The following is a 26,405-nucleotide window of genomic DNA, read 5'->3' as shown; positions in this document are numbered from 1 at the left end:
TCTCTCTCCCTCTCTCCTTAACGATCGCGGGATCCCTGGCGCGACTTTCCTTTAACTGTCTCCCACGCTCCCGTCCACATCTCCTCCACCTACCTCTCTCTCTCTACAAAACCCTCCTCTCCCTTCTCTGCACATTCCATCTCAAAATCATCTGCCCCCCCCCCTCTTCTCTCTCTCTCGATAAAAAAACCTGTTCGTTTTCTCAGCAACAGCTCGACGAGCAACAACGTTCTATCTCCATAGATCTCAATCTGCGAAACCTGTAAGTCCTCTCTCTCTCTCTCTCTCTCTCTCTCTCTCTCTCTTCTCTGTCTCTCTAGTTCTACTTTTAATGAATCGTTATTTCGTATCCGACATGTTCCGCGTTATACATTAATTCGTATTGGAGGTCGATTTTCGCTTTGTTTTTTATTTATTTATTTATAATTTTGGGGTGTTAGCAGATATTTGATAAGGTTCTCTCTCTCTCTCTCTCACACGCACACACACACAACAGATCTAATTTACCAAATTGCTCAAAGTCTCTCGTTCTTGTTCTTTTTCGCTATCTCGATCAGATCTGTGAACTTTTTCTGATTTTCCCCTCTAACCATGATACATTATTTCCTTACGTCTTCCATAGATCTGTGAGAGAGAGTTCTATGTCCCACTTTGTTTGTCATGCATGAAAATTCTATTTGTTGCTTCAATTTGATTGCGTTTAGCTAGCTTTCTGGTTCTGCATTCATGATCTTGCTTTTCTTGATCACTCTCTTATGAACCAGATCTGTACATTTAGGGTTTTGGGTGTAACCAATTTTTTTTTCTTTTTTAACTGTAAACATTGGTTTAATGCGTAGTCCTCTTTTATTCAGATCCGAGATTGACGTTCTTTCAAATTTTCTTTTTGTTTCCATTGTGCGTTCATTGCTGCCAGGTTACTTTTTGATCCGTATGCCTCTCTTTGAACCTGGTGTAAATCTGTTCTTCTTTCTTGTGATAATATTTTGCAAATCTACTAAAAAAATATTAATTCCTTTTTTTTTTCTGCAATCCTTGTTTATATTTAATTTGAGTCACTATTTAAGTGGAAAATTTCTTCTCTTGATCTACATTATGTCTAGAATCAGAGCTAGATGTTAACCAATTGAAACTTGTTTTTGTCTTTCTCCATGATTATTAACTATTTTCGTATTTATTGTAACAATCTTTTCCCATTTTACCTTTTCAAGAAAAAAAAGAACTTTTCCCTTTATTTATCAAAAGAAACAATCAATATTTCCGTTTATTTCCTCTTTTGCAAATCCGTCCTATCGAATTCAGCATGCAACTTTATTGAATATCAATTCTCAAAGTTTTCTCCAAATTTTTCTAGGATCTGGAGAAGATGGCACAAAGTGGCCAAACCTCGCCTGGAAGTGTTGGCTACACCCCCAAGAACATCCTCATCACTGGTGCTGCTGGTTTTATCGCTTCTCATGTGGCCAACAGGCTCATTAGGAACTACCCCAACTACAAAATCGTAGTCCTTGACAAGCTAGACTATTGCTCCAATCTCAAGAACCTTCTCCCTTCTCGATCTTCACCCAATTTCAAATTTGTCAAGGGAGATATTGCTAGTGCTGATCTTGTTAACTTTCTTTTGATTACTGAAAAAATTGACACAATTATGCACTTTGCTGCACAAACCCATGTCGACAATTCATTTGGAAACAGTTTCGAGTTCACAAAGAACAATATCTATGGAACCCATGTCCTCTTAGAAGCTTGCAAGGTCACTGGTCAGGTTACGAGGTTCATCCATGTTAGCACTGATGAGGTCTATGGTGAAACTGATGAAGATGCAGTTGTTGGTAATCATGAGGCCTCTCAGCTCCTCCCAACTAATCCTTATTCTGCAACTAAAGCAGGGGCTGAGATGTTGGTTATGGCCTATGGGAGATCTTATGGTCTCCCTGTGATCACAACTAGGGGAAACAATGTCTATGGACCCAACCAATTTCCTGAGAAACTCATTCCCAAGTTCATACTGTTGGCCATGAAAGGGAAACCACTTCCGATTCATGGAGATGGATCGAACGTGAGGAGTTATCTTTACTGTGAGGATGTGGCTGAGGCTTTTGAGGTGATTTTGCATAGAGGGGAAGTGGGGCATGTGTATAATATTGGGACCAAGAAGGAAAGGAGAGTGATTGATGTGGCCAAGGATATCTGCAAGCTTTTCTCTCTCAACCCTAATGAGGTGATCAAGTTTGTGGAGAACAGACCCTTCAATGATCAGAGGTACTTTTTAGATGATCAAAAGTTGACGAATTTGGGATGGTCTGAGAGGACCACATGGCAAGAAGGGCTTAGAAAGACCATGGAGTGGTACACGAGCCACCCAGATTGGTGGGGTGATGTGTCGGGTGCTCTTTTACCTCACCCAAGAATGCTTATGATGCCTGGTATAAAGACACAGTTCGATGGCTCTGAAGATACTAATGGTGGGGCTTCTCATGTGGAGAACAGTTCTGGCCAAAGCCATATGGTGGTTCCACCTTCAAAGGGAAGTGGCTCTTCTACTAAGCCATCTCTTAAGTTCTTGATTTATGGTAGGACTGGCTGGATTGGGGGTCTTTTAGGGAAGATTTGTGAGAAACAAGGGATAGCTTATGACTATGGAAGAGGGCGATTAGAGGAGCGCTCCCAACTTTTAGCAGATATTCAAAATGTGAAGCCAACACATGTTTTTAATGCGGCTGGGGTCACTGGCAGGCCTAATGTCGATTGGTGTGAGTCTCATAAGCCTGAGACAATACGCACCAATGTGGTGGGAACACTAAATTTAGCAGATGTTTGCCGAGAGCAGGGGCTCTTGATGGTGAATTTTGCAACTGGGTGTATTTTCGAGTACGATGTTGAGCACCCTGAGGGTTCAGGCATTGGGTTCAAGGAGGAGGACAAGCCCAATTTCACTGGTTCGTTCTATTCGCAGACCAAGGCAATGGTAAGCCTTTTACTTTTTGTTTGAATTCATTCCAGTAAACGAGGAGCCTTATGAGGCCTGAATTTCATGGTAAATCTCAGCAATTCATGGTTAAATCATTGAAATTTTTTTTGATGAAACTGACTGTAATGCTGCCCAATAGAATGATTAGATATTAGTTTAAATCACTGATAATTTTCACTCAATTAAAAAAAAAATTATTGATAACTTTCAGTGGGAACTAGAACTTATCTACCCATTCTTTGATATGAGACAGAAAGTATTCTGGGAAACTTCCTCTTGTACAATAAAATGCGTGTCTAAATGTGAGGTCTGAGAGACTTCATAAGTTTTTACTATCAAACCATCTGTTGAAAACTAAACTTATCTACCCATTATTTGATATGAGGCGGGAAGTATTCTGGGAAAATATCATCTTGTACAACAAAATGCACCTCTAAATGTGAGTCTGAGAGACTTCAGAAGTTTGGGGTTCTACTATCAATTCAACTGTTGAGAACTATTTTTATAGGGCACCTTAGGCATCTTAAGTTGTTAGTTGCCAAATACCATACCATTTTAAGTTTTCTCTGTTGGATAAATGTTCTTTTGCTCTCAGCTCATTCTTTGCGTGCTTAATAGTTTGAACTTCAATTTACTGGCTATTATTGTCATTTCTTGAATTGCAAAGTCTCTCTATTAATCTCCTTTGGTAGTTGCTCTCTCTAATCTCTGCCTTTCATGATTAATCTTTGCATTGTAGGTTGAAGAACTTCTCAGTGAGTACGAGAATGTGTGCACCCTCAGAGTTCGGATGCCGATATCATCTGATCTGACCAATCCACGAAACTTCATTACCAAGATTGCCAATTACAACAAGGTGGTTAACATTCCAAACAGCATGACCATCTTGGATGAGCTTCTGCCTATATCAATCGAAATGGCGAAAAAAAATTGCAGGGGAATATGGAACTACACAAACCCTGGTGTGGTAAGCCACAATGAGATCTTGGAAATGTATAGGGATTATATTGATCCATCCTTCAAGTGGGTCAATTTTAATCTTGAAGAGCAAGCCAAAGTGATAGTTGCTCCAAGGAGCAACAATGAATTGGATGCTTCCAAGTTGAAGAAAGAGTTCCCAGAGCTTCTCTCTATTAAAGAATCCCTCATCAAGTATGTATTTGAACCGAACAAGAGGGTCTGAAATCCTGAGCTCATTAGTCATTTTAGAGAGAGAGAAAGCTAACCTTGATAGCTACGATCATGAATAGGAATTTACCAATGCGCTCCTAGTACCTTTATTGTTTTATTTTTTTCAATTTTGGGGTAATCCTGGTGGTTTTTTTCGATTATGTTCTCTGTTGGTTATGTTTTGGTGGCTGTTTCTGTCATATGTAAGGGATTGCCCTGTATTTGTGATTCTTGCTTCCATGGAGCTGTTTGCTAGCAGTCATGTCATTTTTGAGGTGCAGTATCCGATTTAGATGTGTAATATCAATGAGAATATTTCTCATTTCACTAGTGTGATTTGCAATGTTTCTCTCTCAATGCTACTTCTATTTATTAGAATATTGGTGCATATCAACATATTTGATTTGCTTCTCTTGCCATCCTTAATTTATTTGCGTGGCTTCTCTTGCCATCCTTAATTTTGCAAATTTTGACCATGTCCTATTCTCTTCTTGGAACTCTCTTCTTGGCACTCAATTTTATGAACTAAATCCATCTCCGGCTATTGTCGTGAGCTCTAACACCTCATTTATGAACTGACAACTCCTCGACCACACTTCATTTATGAACTAAATCCATCTCCGGCAATTGTCGTGAGCTCTAACACCTCCTCGACCACACTTCATTTGCAGTATATAAAGGAAATTATACTATTAAGACTAGGAAATATAAAAACTTGTTGAAAAAATGATTTTATGGATGTGTTTAGCCATATCAGTTTTTTAGGCCAAAGTACTAGCATAGCATTGTATTATTATACTATTAAGACTAAGAAATATAAAAACTTGTTGAAAAAATGATTGTATGGATGTGTTTAGGCATATCGGTTAAATACATGCATGTCAGTGTCCATGTAACACTGGTTTAGATCTATGAAACCCCATAATGCCTACTATATTTCACTTTTGCATGGACTGATAAGTTTGCGGTTTACTTTTTGGAAATATAAATTAGTTTTCCTTTTATAGATAAATAACATCTGAAAACTTCAGATTGAACCACACCCGCCCCCTCGCCCCCCCCCCACCACCACAAAAAAACTAGAAAAGAAAAATTAAAATTTTGGATTGCATCTATTAGGCGATAATAAGTGGACTGCAGTTCAAAGTTCTTAAGAAATGCGTTGTGGAATTCACCGAGTTATTTGGGTTGTGTATCATCTTGTCTCAAACATGAGATTGTAAGGCGTACCTTTGGATTGCAGCTTGTATGAGGCAGCTGAATCGAGGCAATTGGATCGGATTAAATCAAAACCATGTGAGGGAGAGAGTGAGGAGGGGTGTGTGCAGCGAAGTAAAACTTTTTGCTTAAAAAATTTATTGCCTTGGCCGTCAATTTTGCGAAAAAGTGCATCATCTTGTCATTGATTGATTCACTATTTGACAGAAACCAGTGCTATCTCCTAAAGTGAATCAAAGTTAGAGACCATATCTAACTTCTATTGGATTTTTTTTGGAGAAAATATCTCCGTAACCCCTAAAATTTAAGTTAATTTCTTAGTATCCCCTCCCATTTCCTAAATATCCAGCGGCATAAAAGTTATTTCTTCCCACCCCCTGACATAAACTTCATTTTTTTCTTTAATGGAGAATGTGGATTAGGCAGACCTGATGGTCCAAAGTCAACTATGCCAAGCAACAAGAACCGGTAAGCTTTCCGATACACATGCGATAAAGTCGATTATGCCAAGCAACAAGGACTGGTAAGCTTTCCGATACACATGGGATAGAAATCGACGTCAATAATGCGATTTTTATGACAACCGCCATGGAAGCAAAGGTTAAGGTTTTCATGAGTAGGAAATAAATGTTTAGATTATCAGAGGAGAGAATTGTAGCAGCCCAACGATGGGAAATGGAGATTTTGTTGGATCATTCTTCTAAAAATTAACTGGACCATTCTTCTGATATTTTAATGGACCACTCATAAAGAGTAGTGGTTAGAAATTCCAGACAATCAAGTGAATATTGGAATAAATGTGATATGCGTGCTAAATACAAATTGCATGACCAGACAGAGTGATGGGTCATTGGATAGTCCTATAAAATCTTGAGGATCATCAGTTTTGAGCTCTGATTTGAATCTTTCTGCCAAGGAGATTGAGATGAAGCCATGGAAGTTCTGCCAAGGAGATTGAGACGAAGCAATGGAAGTGAACATGGGGATGATGAAAGTTGTTCTCTGGTTGATAATACAAACTTGGATTGATGAGTTTCTTGATTCAGTAGATGAGGGGGTGGTTTTTAGGCAGCTTGGTAATGAAAAATTATAGAAAATAAGTGAAATATTTCGAAGAATAGTAGGAGCTAAAGTTGTTGTAGAGATTGATTTGAGAGTCATGGAGTAGATATTTCAGGCCATGCGGTTATTAACTCCATGACTTCTCGGATCATGCAGTTCTTAAACTTGTATGAGAAAGAGAGGAAATGACTTCTCGGATCATGCAGTTCTTAAACTTGTAAACTTGTATGAGAAAGAGAGGAGATGAGGTCATGCAGTTCTTAAACTTGTATGAGAAAGAGAGGAGATGAGGGTGGGTGAGAGAGGCTGGGGCTATATATATAGGAAAATGGGATGATAGGGCTGCAGCCGTATCAAAATAAGTAAAGCCTTACTATATAACTCATCAAAAATTACAATTCAATCCTTAGAAAAACTTTACATTGATCATCTTGGCTTAAACGTCATAGTTGTGCAAAACAAAAAAATTTCAAGCTTTAAAAATATAGTTTTTATAACAAATTATCTAGACTGTCTATTTCTATTTGTTTACTAAGCCAAATTTGACAGGAGTAGTCCTGCCCTTGAGACCAAAGATGCTCTTCTCAAGGATAAACAGGACGACCTGGTCTTTGGACAGAAATGAGGGAAAAAGAGGAGAGGCCAAGTGCCTATAAACTAAATAGGAGAGGACCCCTCATTTGGGACCATCCTTCAGAAATCTTCAAGCATTCTGCTCACAAGTCCTACCCTACAGCTAGAGCTAAAGAGTTATAAAACACCCCGCCTGTTATGGCAGCATGCATCTCTTCTTTTGCATATATGACTCAGAGGTAGTAGCTTGTTATGCGGGCTACAATATGGATTCCTCCCATGTGTACCCATTTCCGTCACAATGATATTGGACTTGTTTATTCTTTTTGTATATTAGTCATTGATTTTTAAACCATTTTAGAGACTTGGTTTTCTTTTTGTTTTGTGCAGGTGCGTGAACTCTAAAAATGTCTATGAAACTTTGGAAATTTATACATTTAGACAGTTAAGGTACAAGTAATTAGTTCTTACTAGTTTTGAAATAGTATATAACAAGACATTGTTAGACTTGGTTGTCTCGTTGCAATGTAGTCGTATCACTGAATTCTATTCTTCATGTTATGTAGGATCTGACGCCCTATATCCATGTCAAATACTAACACACATCTATCAATTTAAATTGGCTGCCATTCTCTCTCTCTCTCTCTCATATGTAAATACTTGCCCTCTTTTGCCCATACGTCAAAATGGGTTTTGTATCCATGGATGCTCCTTAAGAACAGAAGCCAATAGGTGCTGCATCCATGGCTGTTACTTGTGAACATAAGCAGAAGTATTTTAGAAGAGTGTTATCAAAACTGCATCGGTTAGGCTTTGGTTTAGACAAAAGAGATCGGACTGCATCCATGGATGTTACTTGCGAACATAAGCAGAAGTATTTTTGAACAGTGTTATCAAAACTGCATCAGTTAGGCTTTGCCCTCTTGCCCTTCAGGAGCAAGAGCGCAATTCTCTCCCAAATAAAAGGCTAGAAGATTTGATGACTAATTGAGAGCAGAGAGAGAGAGAGAGAGAAACGGGGGCTGAGGAATAAAGAGAAGCAAACATAAAGGGGTTTTAGATTACAATGGGAGAGAACATTCCTCATTAGGTAGATCAGGGACAGGTCCTTTACCCATGGTAGAAATGAAGATCTAGGATTCATGTTTAGTTACTCACCACCCTGACTACGTATGCCTTGAGCTTATTTATTTAGTCTTCAATTAGGTGTTGTATTCAACTCCCCTTCCTGACATTATCTATAAGGAAAATAATACAATGATGCATTGAAGTTTACAAATATTAAATGTACAGTACCGTACCCTAACCATGTGATGTTAAAAAGGAATTGGTTATCAGAAAGAGTTTCTGTACTCAATGTCCTCTATGAAGTGGACCAAATTCCCTCTTTTACTATTTCAACCAAAGTGGAAGAGTGATGGAAGTTCCCCAGGTCTGTACATATAAAGTGGTTCTTTGCAACCCAGCATATTATTTAAGGGCCAGTTTGGAAGGACCACTTGCATGTCTTTACCTCTTTTACTTGATATCAGAAATAAGAATGTTTTCTTTTCAATTAAGTGGGGTGGGGTAGAGATGAGTAAAGATGTTTTCAAACAGTGGGGCAATGGTGACAAGATCTTTTCCATACCTGTCTGTGCAAATATGGAAGGAGAGATGGTGAAAACTGATGTAATATTAACACTTTGTTATGATATATTCACCCTCAGTACTCCCATACTAATTTTTTTAGAACTTAACATTTGATCAGTTCCACACTTACAATGAGACCAAAAGCATCCAGTATGACATGAAATAAAGGTGTAAGATTGTACAAGACAAAGACTTATATACTGTAGCATAAGCAAGTTTAATGGCTCAGATTGAAGAAGGGGTGGTCTAGAGGGTCAAGATAGAAGACAAATTTTGCCCAAGATATATATATATATATATATATATATATATATATATATATATATATATATATATATATATATATATATATATATATATATAATTTTTTTTTTTTTTTTTTTTTTTTTTTTTTTTCTCATAAGGTCACCTAGATGAGGTACATGTGCAAATTTTGAGATCAATAAGGGTTTTTCTCTTTCCAGAAAAACCTTTAGATGAGGGTATCGTTTTGATCTGGACCATTTTGATCTGGACCATAGGGCCTATACTATTTACCTTGGTGGACTTACAAGATCAATTTCCAATAAAAGTTATATGAGAGCCTTTGTTGTTTTGTTACTTCAAATAGTAGCTTAAGATGTTTAGAATGCGTATATCTCTCTCTCTCTCTCTCTCTATCTCTAAGAAAATCATCATAAACATTGGTTAGGATTGGTGAGGGATCAGGGGTCCACACACGACGAACTCAGGTGCTTCTAAAAGCAACTGCAAATGCAACATTGAAGGTTCTCGACCAACTTTTGAGAGAGAGAGAGAGAGAGAGAGAGTGTTCATTTATTGTAGAAGCTTTAGCTATGGTGAGCTGCCATCTCACCCATTTTCAACAAATTAACAAGTGATCAAAGATCTGGATATGGGCCCTTCCCTCTACAAATGCCTTTAAGATCTGGATATGGGCCCTTCCCTCTACAAATGCCTAAATGCAATGCCAAATCATGTGACAATGGTTCGATACATATTTTTTCTCATTATAGAATTCCAACAAACTATGATTTTCTTTAATGCATCGCATTTAAGTGTTGGCAGCTTTTTCATAAATATCTAGTTGTCAATTTTGTGCAGGTAGACCTTACTGAAGCAACTAATGCCATGGTGAAATGAACGTACGGTAATAATCTGTTGTGGAATTATGTATTTTCTTGGGGCAAGCTTTTGATGCTTTCCTTACTGTATAAAATTTATATACATCCCCTTATTCAACCCTCCATTTTGAATTGAGGGTTAAGGTTGTCCCCAATCACAATGTTATTTTTCTACATTATTTTATTTTGAATATTTTTTTATAAACTATTTTCACACCAAATTTTGGACGTTCAATCCTTTATTAAACTCGTACTAACGAAAAATATAAAAAAGAAATATTTTTAATAAAATAAAATAATCAAAATACCTTTGAAAGTTTCAAAAGGTATTTTGGTCATTATATTTTATCGAAAAATTATTTTTAATATTTTTTATAGGTGTGTCCCAATGAGAAGATGGCAAGTACCAAATTTCATATTCTTGCAATTTGTATAAACAAAACTAAAAATAAAATACTTTAAGACGTCGGATTTAAGATCAAACGGTGAGTGGCTCTCTTGATCAAACTTGGACGGCTGGATGGTAGGGGAAGCATAAATCTTTTATGTTGTAGAGGAAGTATAGAAACCTTTTCCTTTTCTTGGTTGTCTTGGTCTAAACTTTTTTATTATGAATGTAAGTGGGGAAAAAAGGAAAACCAAAAAGAGGAAATGGTTTTGGGAGAATTGGCAAGATCTTTTGAGGTGGTTCTCTTGCAGGCTTTGAGAAATATCACAACCACTCAATCTTTTGTTGCATTTTCCAATTATTATTTGCTTTTTCCTTCTATGTTGTGTCAGATTGTATTATACTTTTGGTAGATCCTTCGATCACAATGCTACCAAATCTCACTTCTGCAATCCATGGTATATTACGACAAATCACGGACAATATAAATCAAGCCATTAAGAGTTGAAAGAGGACTTTCTAGTAGAGATTGGTGAACTTTGAGGAAATATAGGTGAACTAGATTAATGGTTGCAATAGTTAGAAATTGCATGTCCCCAAGAAGAGAATGCTCATAGCTTAGGAGATTAGGCACCAAATTTCAACCTAGAGATCAATTGAGTTGTACGACCTACTCCAATAGTAAGTATTGGGTTTACTTTGAGATAAGAATCATAACTTGTAGAGCGTATGCGAGATCATCATCATCATCCATAGCTTTATTCCAATTATTGGGGATAGGCTACATGAAGCTTCCTCCTCTATTTTTCTCTTTCAAAGGTCATACCTTTAGTAAGATCAAGAGTTTACCATATATTTTCTCGCTACTTCTATTCATATCATTTTGGGCCTTTCCCTTATCATTTTAAAGCTTTCCACTTAAACAAAATCGTACCTCTTAACCATGTTGTATTAGGTCTATACTGGCTATGACTAGTCCACCTAAGTCGACTTTTCCGCATCTTATCGCCTATTGAAGCCATACATAAATTCCCTCATAAGTATTCATTCCAAATTCTACTCCTCTTCTTCTTCTTCTTATTTTTCTCCAGCTACCGCTATACATGACCAACCTACCTTAGTCTACTTTTCCTCATGTTATCGCCTATTGAAGTTCTCTCATATGTATTTAAGCTACATTTAAGTAAAATCTTGTATGGGGATAAGATGAAGAGATTGATAGAAAATATTTATTTTTTCGTGATCTCCAAAAAAAATCTTTGGCATAATGAGAAGATGGTAAATGACGGCACTAGAGAGTTTCATGAACTTGTACCTTTTGATTAGCCTACTAGAGACTAAATGTCAAAAAGTTGCCAGTTATATAAATGCTGGTTCAAACTAGCCATTATGTATGAAGCTTTATTTGCCTACCACCTTAAATGAGGCTTTCAAATTGTGGTATAGGTGGAAACCACATCATAATGGAGCATTGATAAGTGATTCCTTACACAAAATGACATTTTCATTCAGGTCTTGAGTTTCTTTTTATTGGTGTAATGAGGTAGGATACTGTGCTTATGAATGCCTGAAGTATAAAGAAATTCATAAAATTGGCAAAGAAGGCGAGTATCCAGAAACACACAGTTGAAAGGTGATGAATGAGATAGACTTATATTCAAGTATTAAAATCTATAAGCTCAAAGGCAAGCTTCTCTCGATCCCAAAAGTGTGATGCAACCAATAGGACCATACTAGCCAAGGTAGTAATCTTTTATTTTAATGTGGAGATTAAGAAACTTATTTTCTTTGTACCCTATTTGTATTACTTTTAATATATTTTTGAATGAAAATACTACGTAGGATTAGGTAAAATGTCTTTATAAGGCTGCAACTTTATTTCTACAAATAAAGTTGCAACTTTATACAAACCGCACCCTTTAACTATATATTCTCTTATTTTTAGTCTCTCTTGAGGTCCAATCAGGGCAAGTGTTTTCGTTAAGGAGACAATCGAAAATGAAAAAGCATACGACACAAAGAGTTTGAAGTAGATTCCCTTGCAGGCTCTCGAGAGAGCACAACATCTCGATCTTTTGTTTTATTTTTAATAGTTACTTCCTTTCTTCCTCCATGCTTCATCATTACTAGATAGTTACATCCAAATTTTATGTCATCTTAGTCTATATCATTTGTAAAAAAGGTCATATTATTTATTCCTCATGTCATTTTCTCGTTGTTAGGAGTTCTAATGGGTTGGGCCGGCCATTGGACCTTGACGTCCCAGCCTGACATGGATACGCCCCATTGAGCCGGGCTCACCTAAACTTAAGGTCCATTAGCTTAATGAGCCGGTGTTGAACTTAGTATTAAGGCTAGAGATCCTTATTGTATGAATTTCCAGTTTAATAGAGGTAGACGTCGGCCAGCCCGGCCCAATGACTTCCAAGGCCCGCCCTGGCATGGACTAGCTTCAGAGCCTCTCATAGTATGAATCTGTTAACTGGCCCAGGACGGCCCACTCTCACCGCTGCTCGTGGTTGGGGTTCCCACTCAAAACATTATCTTGTCCACGAATCAACAAACTATTAAATCCTTTAATCATATTAACGTAAAAAAAATCTGAGAATTATTTCAGGCGGGCAACTCTAAGCACAACCATATTTGCATTAAAGGAATAAATTTCTTTACCTTGTTTTATTTCATGTCACTTCTTCATATACGGTCCACCACCATTAATAGGGTTCTTTAGTTTTCGGCGGTCCACCACCATTAATAGGGTTCTTTGGCCGTTTGCTAACTCCTATTTAATGGGTGTGGGAAAGAAGCTTTTTCTTGTTAACTCACTTCCAAATGGTGTCCTAGAATTTGTAGAATTTCTAGTCTGTCTTTACTAATTGGAACAATGATTAATGCCTTGGGGCGTCTTGACTCAAAACAAAATCAGGTTTGGTTAAATTATAGTCAAAACCGATGTTTGACTAGTCAGATCAATTAATCTCAACTAATTATATCAACTAGACAAAATTGCGCATTCTTGAAGATATATATATAATATTTTATATTTTCTCAATCAACAGTTATACTAGTTTTGATTGGATTTATTCTACCATTGATTTAGGTACCAATTCGATTGTTATAGCATTGATTATAATTCCTTGCCTTTTATCCTCTAGAGTTAACGTACAAACCAACTTGTCTTTTGAGTTCTAACGATTCTTTTTGAGTCTTCAAGTAAATGTCAATTGCTCTAAATCCTCATCCACAGATATAAGAAATACTTAAAGGTTAAATTATCTTTGTTACAATGTCACAATTACTTTTAGTTATTAGATGTCAAATTAAACGGATTGGGGTGCGAGAATTTTTTGTTTTTTTGAATTTTGGGTCTAGTTAATGACATTCTTACAACCCCTCAATTTTAAATATGACGGACAAGAATATTTGTGACCTTTTATGCTAAAAGTAAATAGTCTATTCGTATACTTTTCCAAATTAAAACCAATGTTCAAAAAATTGAACTGGCCAAATGCCAGTTCAACCGGCCTTAATCGGGTAGGTCTTGGCCGGCCCAAAATGTTAGAAAATAAAAAATATAAAAAAATCCAAAAGAATATTAAAAATATTTATGAAGCATGATTAAGCAAAACATATCCAAGTAAAGTTGAAGAGTAGTGAAAAAAATGGATTTTAAAAAATCGATATGTGCCCAATGGTATTTTGGAAATTTTCCAAAAAGTATTTATAGTCAAAACACTTTCTAATCTTTATAAAAATGATAAAAAAAATATATATAAAAAAAAAAAAACGCATTACAAACAAATCTCTCATTTTTGGGATTTTCTATTTATCCTTTGATTTTTTTTAAAACACTTAGTTGGACCACCAAAACCAGTTAAACCTGAATTGGCCAGTACGCAGTTTCGGTTTGACCGGTCGGTTCTGAGTTGGACGAGCCGAATTTGCGAACACCGGTTAAAACGTAAATACTCAATAGTATTGCGCCTTTACGATCCAAAGGCTGAGAAGCTGGACTCAGCATTAATACCTTTTTTTATTATTAATGTTACCAGTAAGTAGTCATTAATAAGGAGAGAAAATCAAATAGTACAGGTACTTTTTAAAAGGATCCGCCGAGATCATTAATACAATATTTACCCAACCTTCATTAACACAACATCAACACAAAATTTAGATTCGACCTTTTAGGCCAATTACGACAAGACTGCACCCCGAAGGAATTTCCATGACCGTTTGCTCAATGGTGTGACACCGAATTCATTTCATGTGAGGTTCAAATTTTGAACATTTTCCACCATCCAAACCAAGCTTACATATCCCTTTACCCCACCATGATAAATAGAGAATACAGAAAATGGTCACAAGTTTTTAATTGTAATTTTCATAGTGATTGAAACTTTTCAAAGCTCCAGAGGCCAACATTTATTGTGCCCATCTATGTTTTGAATTCTGATGGCGATTTAATATCTGTCCTATGGTGATCTTGACCTTTTGGATATGTTTTTTTAGAATTAAGTTGGGATTTGAGATATTAGATAAGGTTTTTTATATGTTTGTGATTCACTCCAAGCCATCCAATTTGATATCTAATGAGCGTGAATGATTTTGATTTTCATGTATAAAAGATAAATAGTATTTTTATAGACAATCCACTTTTTTAGGCTCGGGGAGATATTACTTGAGGACAGAGCCACGTTGTACCCTTTAGGAGTTTTTATATAGTCACTATACGAACTGTATAAATCTTGGTGCTCCTTCTTCTTCTTCTTCTTTTTTTTTTTTGGTAATTTAATTTGCTTTTAAATTTACACCTATTCATTATTGTTTCCCCCTGATTGTCATGTTATCAGAAACCCATGTGGTGAGGACTTTTTTTTTTTAACAAACATTTTCAAGGTTATTATAGTTTGTGACAATTAACCTCGATATTCTATTTTTTTTAGTTTTTTTTTTTTAGTAGTTATGTGGTATGAAGTTTTTTTATTTTTTTTCTAATGAAATCTGCAGTGATTCTATATCATCTTCATCATTCAGGCCTTATCCCAATTACAGTAACTTTCTATGATTACCAATTCAAGCTGATAATGGGTGTAATTTTAGCGAATAACATTGGAAAGCCTATTTGACACAACATTGTATGAGATCTGTTTTAGTCCGTTCCTTTTATGACTATATTTAGCAATTACAAGTGAAATGTTTCCATTTATTAGGAATTTTATAAATGGAGGCTGGCTTTTACAGTAGGTTGCTTTTATTGAACGGTCCATTTCAAACCAACTCGCTTGGCCATCCTGTATATCATGTCTTATTGGATTAGTTAAATTAATAATAATTGCTTTCCATTTCAACATTGTTGTTTCCAACTAGCTCGGAGCATATCAGTGTTTTAAAATTCGGAATCGGGTTTTGGATCGCCCACTCATTGAACTGACCAGCAAAGGTACACCTAAACCTATCAGAAAATGAACTTTTGGCACCAAAAAGTTCTAATATTGATCATCTTGACCTCAAACATTATGAATATCAAAAAAATTAGATTTCAAACCCTACAAATAATATATTTTGTAGTACATTATTTAGATTTTTCATTTTCAAGTGTAGTATCAAATTCATAATCAAGGGGGAAAATAGAATTTCAAAGCATTGGGTTTTCCTGCAGGGAACTGCATTTTCTAGAAGGGTCTTTTTGTTGTGGCTTTAGTTTTTGAAGTAATAACCATACCCTTTAATGGCTTTCAAAAAGAAAAAACTAGTTTCTGTCACCCTAAAACTTGTCCAATTTTGGAGAAGCACCAATTTTCAATTTTAGATTCACTTTATGTTCATTCCTTCTCAATTTTTTAAATCTCACTTCAAGCAAATGCACAAGGGGCCTCTATGTCTAATGCTGCCTAGTTTTCTTCCATTAAGATGCCATAACTAGCTATAGCATATAAGCTACCACTTGGTCCCCCCTCCTAACCTAGCTTTTTAATAAATAAGCCATGTGAAGAGCATTTAAATGAAACCCCACAATGGAACCCTTGGTCTCCTCTTTTTTTCTTTTTTCTTTTCCTCATACTAAGGTGATTGAGTGGTTATGGACTAGGCTCTTCCATATAGATAAGTTGTGAATAATTTAACTATATATAATATCTTAACCATCCCATCAAATAAGTGGAAGAATCATTACATTGTATATGAATTTTGCCTCAAATTGTAAAATGGTCAATCCACTTAAAAGATTTAATAGGGTGCCAACAATTTTACCTATATAAGTGGTGACTTTTGTGAAAATTTTCAATTTGGTATTTTCCTCTAGAATCTTGTTAGAAAATGTCCAAATTGGCCTTTCTCTAACCCTAAATAACCAAGAGTATTTTGGCAATCTGATTAACTTAAGTCATTTGAGCCAAATAACCTAAATCTCCGCTTATTCTCGGGGTTTCAAGCCAGAAACATATTATTTTATTAAAAATTCTTGTCCCTGGCAAGAACCTCAACATATTTTCCATAGCACAAAATCATGTCCCAGGTTTAGTCCCAAAGAAATATGGGCATCTTGAGCATCCTCTAATGAAATAGTTGAGGTAGTACCTAAGATGAAAAAAAATTCAGAAAAGAAAACAACTTTGTTGATAAATTAATCAATTTTACCACCTTATTTAAAATTTGAAGTAGTTTGACCATTTTATTAATAATTTTCCATTAGTAAATTTACATAGACAATCGAATTTACGTAGAATTTGATACAGGGTGCATTATGGACAAGGACGCAACCTTAAAATAATCAAAGTAAAGAGCACATATAAATTTTGCTAAAAAGTTTAGTGCCAGCACCGGAATCCTTAAGATGTCCTAAAATTCTATTTCCTCATCAAATTATAAAATTAAAAATAAAAAAAGAGTGTAGATCAAGTATATCTATAAACAATTAAAAATTTAAAGATTGGACCATCTAGACAATATGTTATGCACTATTTTTATGATTTGAAATCTTTTTTTGTCATATATATATATATATATATATATATATATATATATATATTGAGATCGAGATGATGAATCGTATAATTTTTCAGTACTGAAAAACCATTTTTGGATGGACTTTTCATGTTCACTATACTTCTACAATGAAAATTGACATCTCATATAAATTTACTATACTTCTACTACATAAAGTTAACACCTAATACAATTTTTTTTTCCTTTTGATAGATGATACAATTTTGTTTTGCTAGGCCAAAAAAAGTAAGGGATACCAAGTTTTGGTTTATAATTTGTGTGACACGTCAGCCTCTGGTGTTGTTTTTTTGCTCATAGTTCATTGCAAAATATTGGTGTGCAATGGAAGGGAGCGTAACTTTTTCCTTAAAAAACCTAATAAAACATTAGGTAGAGAAAAGTTCCTTCTTTTTGTCCCTTTCTTAAGAATACAAACACTTCATTGCGTATACACGTGACGTTGGGCCAGTGAGACTTTCAGGGAAATCAGGTATTACAAAATTTAATTTGTATTCATCCCTCTTTCTCTCTCTAAAATTTTAATCGTATTTCTCTTTCTTTCATCATTGTCAGATAAGTCAATATCGTCTGCAATTTGTCAGACAAATTTACAGTAAAATTTGTTTGTCTCTCTCTTAATTCAGTTAAAAAATTACTGCAGTCGTCTTCTCTCTCAATGTTTCTTTGACAAGTTCATCTCTCTCTCTCTTTATATGTTTTTCAGACAAGATCATATCGTCTAAAATTCCTCTCTCTCTATCTAGGTTTGTTAGACCAGTTCATATGGCCTTAAATTTCTTTCTTTCTCTCTCTAAATGAGATTGTGGCAACAATACCTTCCTGACAAGACCAAGCAATTCCTTTTTTCAAAAATAAGTTCCAGCAAGTGTTTCAAAAATAATCCAGCCACTTCGAAATCGGCTTTCAGGGGACAGGTCTGAATCCTATTGAATTAGGATTCCAACAGGTCTACCCTAAAGATCATGTTTAGCCCTATTTTCTCTTGATTATTACTCCTTCCAAATAATAATAATAATAATAATAATAATAATAATAATAGTGGGTGAATTGGAAGCAATTAATAAGAAAAATAATAATTGATTTTTCTATGGGGCTACATTTCATATGCATGAATGATACCCTTCTTTATACTTTTAGTTTTTATTTGGATTGGGATTCTTGCTTGTTTCCCAGCAACAAAAAGTATATACTTCTAGTTCTTATTTGGATTGGGATTCTTGCTTGTTTCCCAACAACAAAAAGTATATATAATATGGTTTTTTCCTTGTGTTTTATTGTTAAGTATAATCAATGGTTTTCTCTACCAATTTGTCTATATTCAAATTTATACGTCAAAAATCCATTTTCGAGTGAGTTAAAATTTGAATTGACACTAAATTAGAATCAAGCCTACATATGGAAAAACTTTATTTTTTGTTTTTCTATGAAGAATAATTCTCCAAATCGGCCGAGATGGTTCAAAACCATAAGGCCTTTGGTTTGGTTTCCTAAGCCGGGTTTTAGAACATGAGTCCACCTATCTTTCAGTAGGGTGTGAGGGGTGCTACTCACCGAAACCATCAGGTGATGGTAGTACCTCTATACCCTAATCACCAAGTTGTAATTTTCATTCTCATTGATACTAACTCTATTAGCACCTTCAAAAAAATAACTCCTAAACTATTTAGAAAACAGGCGGGGGCTTGCTTGTCTTCTCCATTGGATTATTAAAAAAAAAATGCTCTTGGAAATGAAAAGTATACAATAGGACTATTCATATTTGCTACATGAAATTCACCAATGATATTGACTACGGGACGTGAAATCGGACAACAATATTTATTCTATTGATCAAGTTCAAAGTTTGAAAGAAAAATTTTCAAACTTTATGACATACCTAAGCTGTTCGATTTTACATTTGATGGCTATAGAAAATGTTTCGTGAGTCAGCAGACTCACTAGCCTGTTGATTTACATATGTCCATCTTTAAGGTGAACCTTCGTAACTAAAGATTCCCATCCAATGGACGAAAAAATTTTAAAAAAAAATCTTTAAAGTTTTGTTCTATTTTATTTCATTTTTTATATTCATGATCGTCATAGACCTCTACAAATTTGGATCTAAAGTCTATATAAAAAATGGGTGTTAGAGCTAGCGCATGAGAATCGTATGAGTTGGGGGACTCATAAAAACTGGTTCCATTGGAAATATACGCATTGCACTAGTTGCATATGATCACAGGAAGATCCACAGCTCGCTTCATGTAATGGACAGTCGAGATTAATCATATGTGTCACTCATATAATCTCTACCATCGAACAAAAATTAGATGCCTCTTGGTGTAATATATGCCACACATCTCAAATACTCTGTCAAATAAACAAAAGTGCGGTTTGTATAGAATCGAGGATCTAAACAATCAAAGTAAAGCGTATCTTCAAATAATGTGGAGAAATGTGGTTTCAATATTGGAAATCTGTGTGATAGCCTTCATACATATTTTTATTTTTAATTATAAAATTAAAGCTTAAAAAATAGTGTACATCGAGCAGACCTATTAAAATTTGAAAATCTTGAAAATTGACGGTCCAAAAATGCATTATAAGATGCACTATTTCCAAAACTTGAAATCTATTTTTTTTCTCATGTCTATACTTCTTGGTATCAAGATGATCATTATGAGGATATTTGGGCATCAAAACAACCTCTTGTGCAATTTTTGAGGTGGGCTCTAATTTGATTGTTTAGAGCCTCAACTCTATATAAACTTTTTCATAAAAAACCAAGCATTGAAATCCTATATAATTTTTGAAATTTAGTTTTTTATATTTCATATTTCATACTCAATTAAAACTTTTTAAAAATATATAGCATATTTTAATTTTAAGTTTCTTTACACAGATTAAGCTCAAATTGGTTGTACCTCAAATCGCACTATAGCTCAAATAAAATTATTTCATAGATAAGGAAACATTGGGAACTTTTTTAAAATGTTCATACCAATGTTTTAAGACCCAAAAACTCCTGATCACATTGCCGACACAGATGGGGATTGGCAGTGATTGAACCGGCATCAAGATGGTATCAATCATGGCCCAATTGTCCTTAAACCCCATCCTTCATATTTTTTAAATTTTTCTTAAATTTATATAATATTTTCTTATGGAATAAATTTATATAAGGTTGAAACCTTATAATGTAGAATTACAGATGCACTTAAAAAATCCATCAAAAAAGGTAGTTTTAATGTTGAAACACCTTTTGATTGATCATCTCGACATCAAGATGTATGACCATAAAAAATAAAAAGATTTTAAGTCTAAGAAATAGTGCATTTTACAACATATTATCTACACCTTCTATTTTCAAGATTTCTATATGTTTATAGATCTATTTGATTTTAACCATGTTTGAAATTTAAAATTTTATAATTAAATATAAAAAATAGATTTTGAGATAATCCTAAAAATATTTTACATCAAAATTATATATCATGATAAAATTTGAATGTGCACCTTACCTCTAATCCGTATGCTTAAGTGCACCCTTTTTTTATATCCACCATAGTTCCCATCTCGTATATCTCTATTTAATTATTATTTTATTTTTTAATATTTTTATATCACCTATTCGAATACATTCATCTAGCGATCCAATACAGATATGATGATGGGTGAAGGATTCACCAACTGATCCGAGAGTTGAAAAGTTGGCTCATGCGACAACTAAAATTCAGCTTAAACTGAAAAAGTCAATTATGGATGAATTCGAAACAAAGGAAAAAGGACAAAAGAGGTTGTATATGTGTACTTAAATGTTGGCATGTATAGCATAGAATAGGGTCGATTTCAAAATCCAAACAATGAATGATAGCACGTGGAGTGGGTGAGCCTCGCGGTCCTTTCTCTCTCCTTCATCTCTCTCTCTCTCTCTCTAACGTCTCTTGACCCTCGACACATGGAAACTGCCCCGAAAATAAGGTCATCCACAAACGAATAACTCCAAAATAGTAAGTAGATATACCCATATTTCGGCCTTTCAAATTAACTGCCGATATTTCGGCTAAAACCCCAATATTACGTCTAACGTAATCTGGACCGCTGACGAAAAATCGAACCGTAACAATTAACGATATGGCTCCTGACGCGATGCGTCTTAACATGGAAGCAGTTCAACCTGCTTAACGGGGCAAGTTTTGGGTAGTCGTATTTAAAAAATAAAAAATATAAAAAATTTTAATAAAATATTTAAAATATATTTAAAAGAAAATATCGCAATATTTTTAATTTTTTGGTTTCATCTTACAATAAACCTTAAATTTTAAAAGGTATCTTAAAGTATAAAAATTGATAGATTTCATTTTTTCTAATCCTTGAGCTTTTTAAACTTATTTTTTTTAAGCCAAACAAATATTAAAAATGTATATTTTCTAAAAACCATCCTCTTAAATTTCTCTTTTTCTCTCTACCCGCACTCTTCTCTTTCTACGTTTTTTCCATCTTTAACCCCTCACTTTCTCTTCTCTCTTCAAGTTTATCATCTCTGTCCCCTCACACTCTCTCCGTACACATAAGTATTAGTGTAAAAAGAGATGTATTTGGATAAATACAATAATAGAGTGATTTATTTGGTGACAGAGAGATAGGTGTTTGAAAAAATGCAAGGGAATAGAGAGAGGTGTTTGGTTGTAGATAAAGATAGGTGTTTAGAAAAAACGCAGGGGAATAAGAAAGGTGTTTATTGGTAAAGAGAGATAAGTGTTTGGAAAAATAGGTGTTTGGTGGTAGAGAAAAATAGGTATTTGAATAAACACGGGACGAAAGAGGTATTTGGTGACGAGAGGTTATTGAGAAGAGAGAGACGTGTTTAAACATGGGAAGAGAGAGGTGTTTAAACACGATAGTTGGTGATGAAAGGTTAATGAGAAGAGAGAGGCGTTTAAACACGGAAAAAGAGAGGTGTGTAGATAGACATGGGAAGAAAAAGAGAAGTGTTCACGGGAGAAGAGAGAATGAAAACATTCAAGAGAAAGAAAGTATATAAATGAAGAGAGAGAAAAGGGATTGGGTTTAAAAAAAACATATCTTTTTCACGTTTGTTTAGATTTGAAGTAGTCGAGGGGTTGAAAGATATTTTTTGAAGCCTCGAGATTAAAAAAAAAAAAAATTTAAAAAATAAATATTGAGATATTTTCCTATGAAGTATGATTAACCAAACACATCCAACTGAAGTTGAAAATTAATTAAAAAATACATTTTAACAAATTGATTTGTGCCGGGGCATCTTTAAAATATTTCAAAAAGATAGAAAAATACAAAAATAAATATTAATAGCCCAAATAACTTCCAATCTTTGCCAAAATGATGAAAAACATTAAAAAAATACATTACAAACAAACTCCATTAATTTTTGGGATTATATATATATATATTTTTTTTTTATTTTTTTATTTTTATGTATTTATTTTTCTTTTTTTAAAAAAAAAAAATAATACTCTGCCTGTTCCGGTTCACCAAAAAAAGCCAAAAACCGGATCTAGCTAAGCCAGTTTCAATCCTGATCTACCTAGCGGTTAGAATTTGAACTGCCTGATCTTTCCTGCAGTGATTCTCTCTAGCTAGAAACAGAGAAACCCATGCTCTTTCCTGCAGGGATTCTGTATAGCTAGAAACATAGATACCCATGCTCTCTCTCTAGCTAGAGAGAGAACAAATGGAATTATGGAGAGAGAGTGTATGAAATATGGAATCATGAATTGAGAGAGGACACGGAATTAAGAATTCAGAGAGAGAGAGAGAGCATATGAACTATGAAGTAAGAGAGATAATCCGGTGGAGGCAGTTGGCTCCCACTCTGGCCAGGTGCAGAGGAGAGAAGAGAGAGAGAGAGATTTGGGCTTGCCCATTATCTGCACCAGCAATCAGCATTCAACAAAAAAAGGGTAGAATTCAAACATCTTTGGAAAGAACGAATAATGTTACTCAAACAGAGAAGAACAAATAATGTTGCCGAAGAAGAGAAGAACAAATAATCTTGAACATAAAAATATGTGGGAAAAAAAAAAAGCAGAGATTTACAAACAACAATGGATGATTCTTTTGTTGCTTTTCTTCATCTGACCTCTATGTAAGGACCTGCACATTTTGATGGTTTACATTGATTCAGTAGCTTGAATTTAGGTTTTTCCTCTTTCTCACTCTAGAGTCCTAAGAGAGATTCACAAATGAAGATTTTCGAACTGGGGCGCGGTCCTTTTGCTACTTTTCTGATTTTTCTCGCTCTAGAATCACAAAATTCATGACCCAAGATCTTCAAACAGGGATTTGAGTCTCTCTCTCTGCTTCCTCTTTCTCTCTCTCTCTAAAAGCCATGGAATTCATACTCAATTACTCAAACAGGGGGCATAGGAGAGGAATGTACCACTTTGTTCCGTCTCCCAACAAGCCAATTCAAAGTTGTCTTTGCAAATGAAGGTTTAGAGAGAGAAGACTCCATGCTTCTGCAACTCCCCACCTCTTCTTCCCATCCAATCTCGCTCATCTGATAAGAAGAGCACACCTCATCATGGTTTTCCCACTCTGTAAACTCTGTCTCTGTAAAGCTTCCCCTGTTACTGCCGTGCTTTACTTTCGAGTCCTCACCTCTCTGTAATGGCAATCTGAATGAGGAAGCTCTTCTCGACGACTCCACATTCGAAGAACTCTTCACTTTCGAGCCCTCACCTCTTTGTAATGGCAATCTGAATGAGAAAGCTCGTCTCGATGACTCCACATTCGAGGAACTGTCTCTCTTCGATCGCAACCATATCTTAGAAACCGAGAAACTCTCTCTCTTCTCCTTTTGAATCTCGAAATTCTCTCTCTTCTCACTCTGAATTTCGCCTCTTTTGCTCTCGAAGCCCCGAAATCCTTCCCTCCTTGAGTTTCCACAGTCTGACATAGCAAGCCTATGACCTGGTGTTAATGGAGGAAGACTTTGTTTCTTATTCCTTTGTTTTCTGGTGGATGGTTGAATCTCTACCTTGAGGAGAGAGGAATTGTCAAGAACATATTCAAAGGAACCCATTGAGTAACACCTTCTCTCTACACTGCGACTACTCTCTCCCCCCGCAGTCGGATCGACATTTCTGAACTTTCCGAGCTTCACAGGCACCACTTTCATCTCGGAGCTCTTCACCTCTTCTCTTTCCAAAAACCCATCTCCAATTTCACCTGGTTTTCGTGAATTTTCGGTCCTAGAGGACCCGAACCCATCTTCCCCTGATAAACCCACTTGTGAAGCATTGATTCCCACCTGCCCGACTCCTCTCTCTAGATTCACCATCTCTCTAGAGCTCTCACTCCCTGACTCAAGAACCAGAACAACGGGCGAGCAATTAGGCGCAGAGAAATCAGGGAGAAGACTTCCTCTACAAAGTGGACATGTAGAGTGAGAAAGCAACCATGTATCTATGCACTGTAGATGAAAGGCATGGCTACACTTTGGCAACAATCTTAGCTTGTCCTCTGCTTCAAATTCACAGAGACAAACTGCACAATCAAAAGGGTTTTTGAGGCCTATAATGGCTTTGTAAAAGAAAACAGGAAGAGTGTCTATAAAAGATTGATCAACTCCTGCATCATGGAGATGGAATAGTTGCTGCAACTGACCTTGAAAAGCAGTCACATTTTCTAAATCATCTGGTTCTCTGGTTTGTGGTCTAATAAAAAACCTAACCAGAAGATGCAGAATACCAGAGATGAAAAAGATTATAGAAAGGATTATGATGATTAATAAGATGCTTGGGCTTATTCTGCTATCTCCACTAGATGGGGAATAGTCTCCCATTAGTGGGGGAGGAAATGTTTGCACAAATGGAGAAGTGGCCTGATCCATTTTCTCTCTCTAAATCTTTTCATAGATGGAGAAACCCCAGTTCTTGTTTTTCATCTTCTCTCTCTAAATTTTTTGCTAGATGGAGAAAACCCAGTTCTTGTTTTTCATCTTCTCTCTCTAGTTCTCTTTTATAGTAGAGACCCTCAATTCGTGCCTGGTCTTCTTTTGCTCCAGTAGAAAAGAGCTCAAGTTTCTTCTTTTTGTTCTTATAGAGAGAAACCAACTAAATATACAGAAACAGGTAACATAATAACACTCAGTAAGGTTTTCTCTTCTTTTTCTAGAGAGGAAAGAGAACCCATTACATCTCTCTTCTCTGAGGTTACAGAGTAACCAATTCAATTTTCTCAAGAAAATCTAAATGACAGGAGAGAAAACCCAGAACACCTTCTCTCTTCCTCAGCCAAAAAAAAGAAAACAACTCAATTTCATTTAAATAGAGAGTATCAGAGTACAAGTTACTCACCAGATTTGCAGGATTCAACAGAAGAAATCACCATTTCTCTCTCATGAATTTCACCATTTTCTCTCCCATGGGAAAACCCATCTTTCTGCATGCAAAGCCCAGTCTATATCAAACCCAAAACTACCATGAAACTTTACACAAAACTTTTATACAGGGGACCAGACGCTGGATCAAAAGGCAGACCTTTGATAAAGACATGTGGTTAACTTTTTAAAATTGTTAAGAAACCCGCAAGTCAAATGGGTGGGGTGAAAGTGGAATCCTTCTAGGGTGAAGAAATAATGGAATGCCAGCAAGAAAGAGAGAGGAGAGAGAGAGAGAGAGAGAGATTGAATAGGAAGTTAAGAAAGAGGAGGGAGAGAGAGAGATTGAATAGGAAGTTAAGAGAGAGAGAGAGAGAGAGAGAGAGAATTTGAATAGGAAGATAAGAGAGAGAGATATTGAATAGGAAGGTGGGAAGGTATAATAAATCTGAAAGGCAGAGAAAAATAAATGGTGACCCAATTTGAAACTAAAGACAGTAATGGCAATGAAGGGTGAAAGAGATTGAAAATTTCCTTTTTACAGCCCCAATAAGAGGCGTTCAAATCTCGTGATTTCAAGAGAGTTGCAGCAACTTTAATGGCGATTGAATAGCCATGTTTATGCTATTTAATCGACGAATCAGTCAAAATTATTAGTGTAAACTATCTCTCGCACTAGGTTCTCTCTCCCTCTGACTTACCCAAAAAAAAAAAAAAATTCTCTCTTAAATTAAAGAGAACTCCATGCGTCAAGTTTAAACAACAATAGGTATCCTAGAAGTTTAAACAACAACAACAGTTTTACTATGCTTTCTATCGCTCTTCAAAATAAGGATGCGGTTTGTATGAGGTTGCAACCTTAAACAATGGTGCACCTTCAAAATTTTCCATAACAAGTAATTTTGTTGAGAAAATTTT

The 26,405-nt window shown here is 35.4% G+C and overlaps 2 protein-coding genes across 3 annotated transcripts; one reads left to right on the top strand and one right to left on the bottom strand.

Moving 5' to 3' along the window:
• The first annotated feature begins 210 nt into the window (after nucleotides 1–210).
• On the top strand, nucleotides 211–4,498 carry LOC18435387 (trifunctional UDP-glucose 4,6-dehydratase/UDP-4-keto-6-deoxy-D-glucose 3,5-epimerase/UDP-4-keto-L-rhamnose-reductase RHM1). The gene is made up of 3 exons (XM_006845432.4): nucleotides 211–262; nucleotides 1,355–2,968; nucleotides 3,711–4,498. Exons 2-3 carry the CDS (start codon nucleotides 1,367–1,369, stop codon nucleotides 4,152–4,154), a joined length of 2,046 nt encoding a protein of 681 aa, XP_006845495.1. The 5' UTR covers nucleotides 211–262; nucleotides 1,355–1,366; the 3' UTR covers nucleotides 4,155–4,498.
• Nucleotides 4,499–23,080: 18,582 nt separating this feature from the next.
• Nucleotides 23,081–26,078, bottom strand: LOC18435386 (RING-H2 finger protein ATL13). 2 transcript variants are annotated; one of them, XM_020667850.2, is made up of 3 exons: nucleotides 25,648–26,078; nucleotides 25,465–25,549; nucleotides 23,081–24,652 (listed from the first exon to the last, which is right to left on the bottom strand). In XM_020667850.2, exons 1-3 carry the CDS (start codon nucleotides 25,660–25,662, stop codon nucleotides 23,514–23,516), a joined length of 1,239 nt encoding a protein of 412 aa, XP_020523509.2. In that variant the 5' UTR covers nucleotides 25,663–26,078; the 3' UTR covers nucleotides 23,081–23,513. The 2 variants fall into 2 exon arrangements, with proteins under 2 accessions (XP_020523509.2, XP_088710024.1); XM_088853898.1 differs by having other exon boundaries at nucleotides 23,081–24,466.
• Nucleotides 26,079–26,405: the final 327 nt, after the last annotated feature.

Source organism: Amborella trichopoda, chromosome 12 (assembly GCF_054954075.1).
Source record: "Amborella trichopoda isolate Santa Cruz 75 chromosome 12, AtrichopodaSantaCruz75HAP2 v2.0, whole genome shotgun sequence".
NCBI classification, from domain to species: domain Eukaryota; kingdom Viridiplantae; phylum Streptophyta; class Magnoliopsida; order Amborellales; family Amborellaceae; genus Amborella; species Amborella trichopoda.
Note: the sequence above shows the minus strand (reverse complement) of the source record. Positions and strands in the feature narration are given on the sequence as shown.

Excerpts from the sequence above, each read along its gene's own strand:
- LOC18435386 (XM_020667850.2), bottom strand. Across the intron at positions 24,653-25,464 it reads TGTTGAATCCTGCAAATCTG|TTTGTCTCTGTGAATTTGAA; the intron begins GTGAGTAACTTG and ends TTGATTGTGCAG.
- LOC18435387 (XM_006845432.4), top strand. The coding sequence starts at position 1,367 with ATGGCACAAAGTGGCCAAACCTCGCCTGGAAGTGTTGGCTACACCCCC. Across the intron at positions 2,969-3,710 it reads ATTCGCAGACCAAGGCAATG|GTTGAAGAACTTCTCAGTGA; the intron begins GTAAGCCTTTTA and ends TTTGCATTGTAG.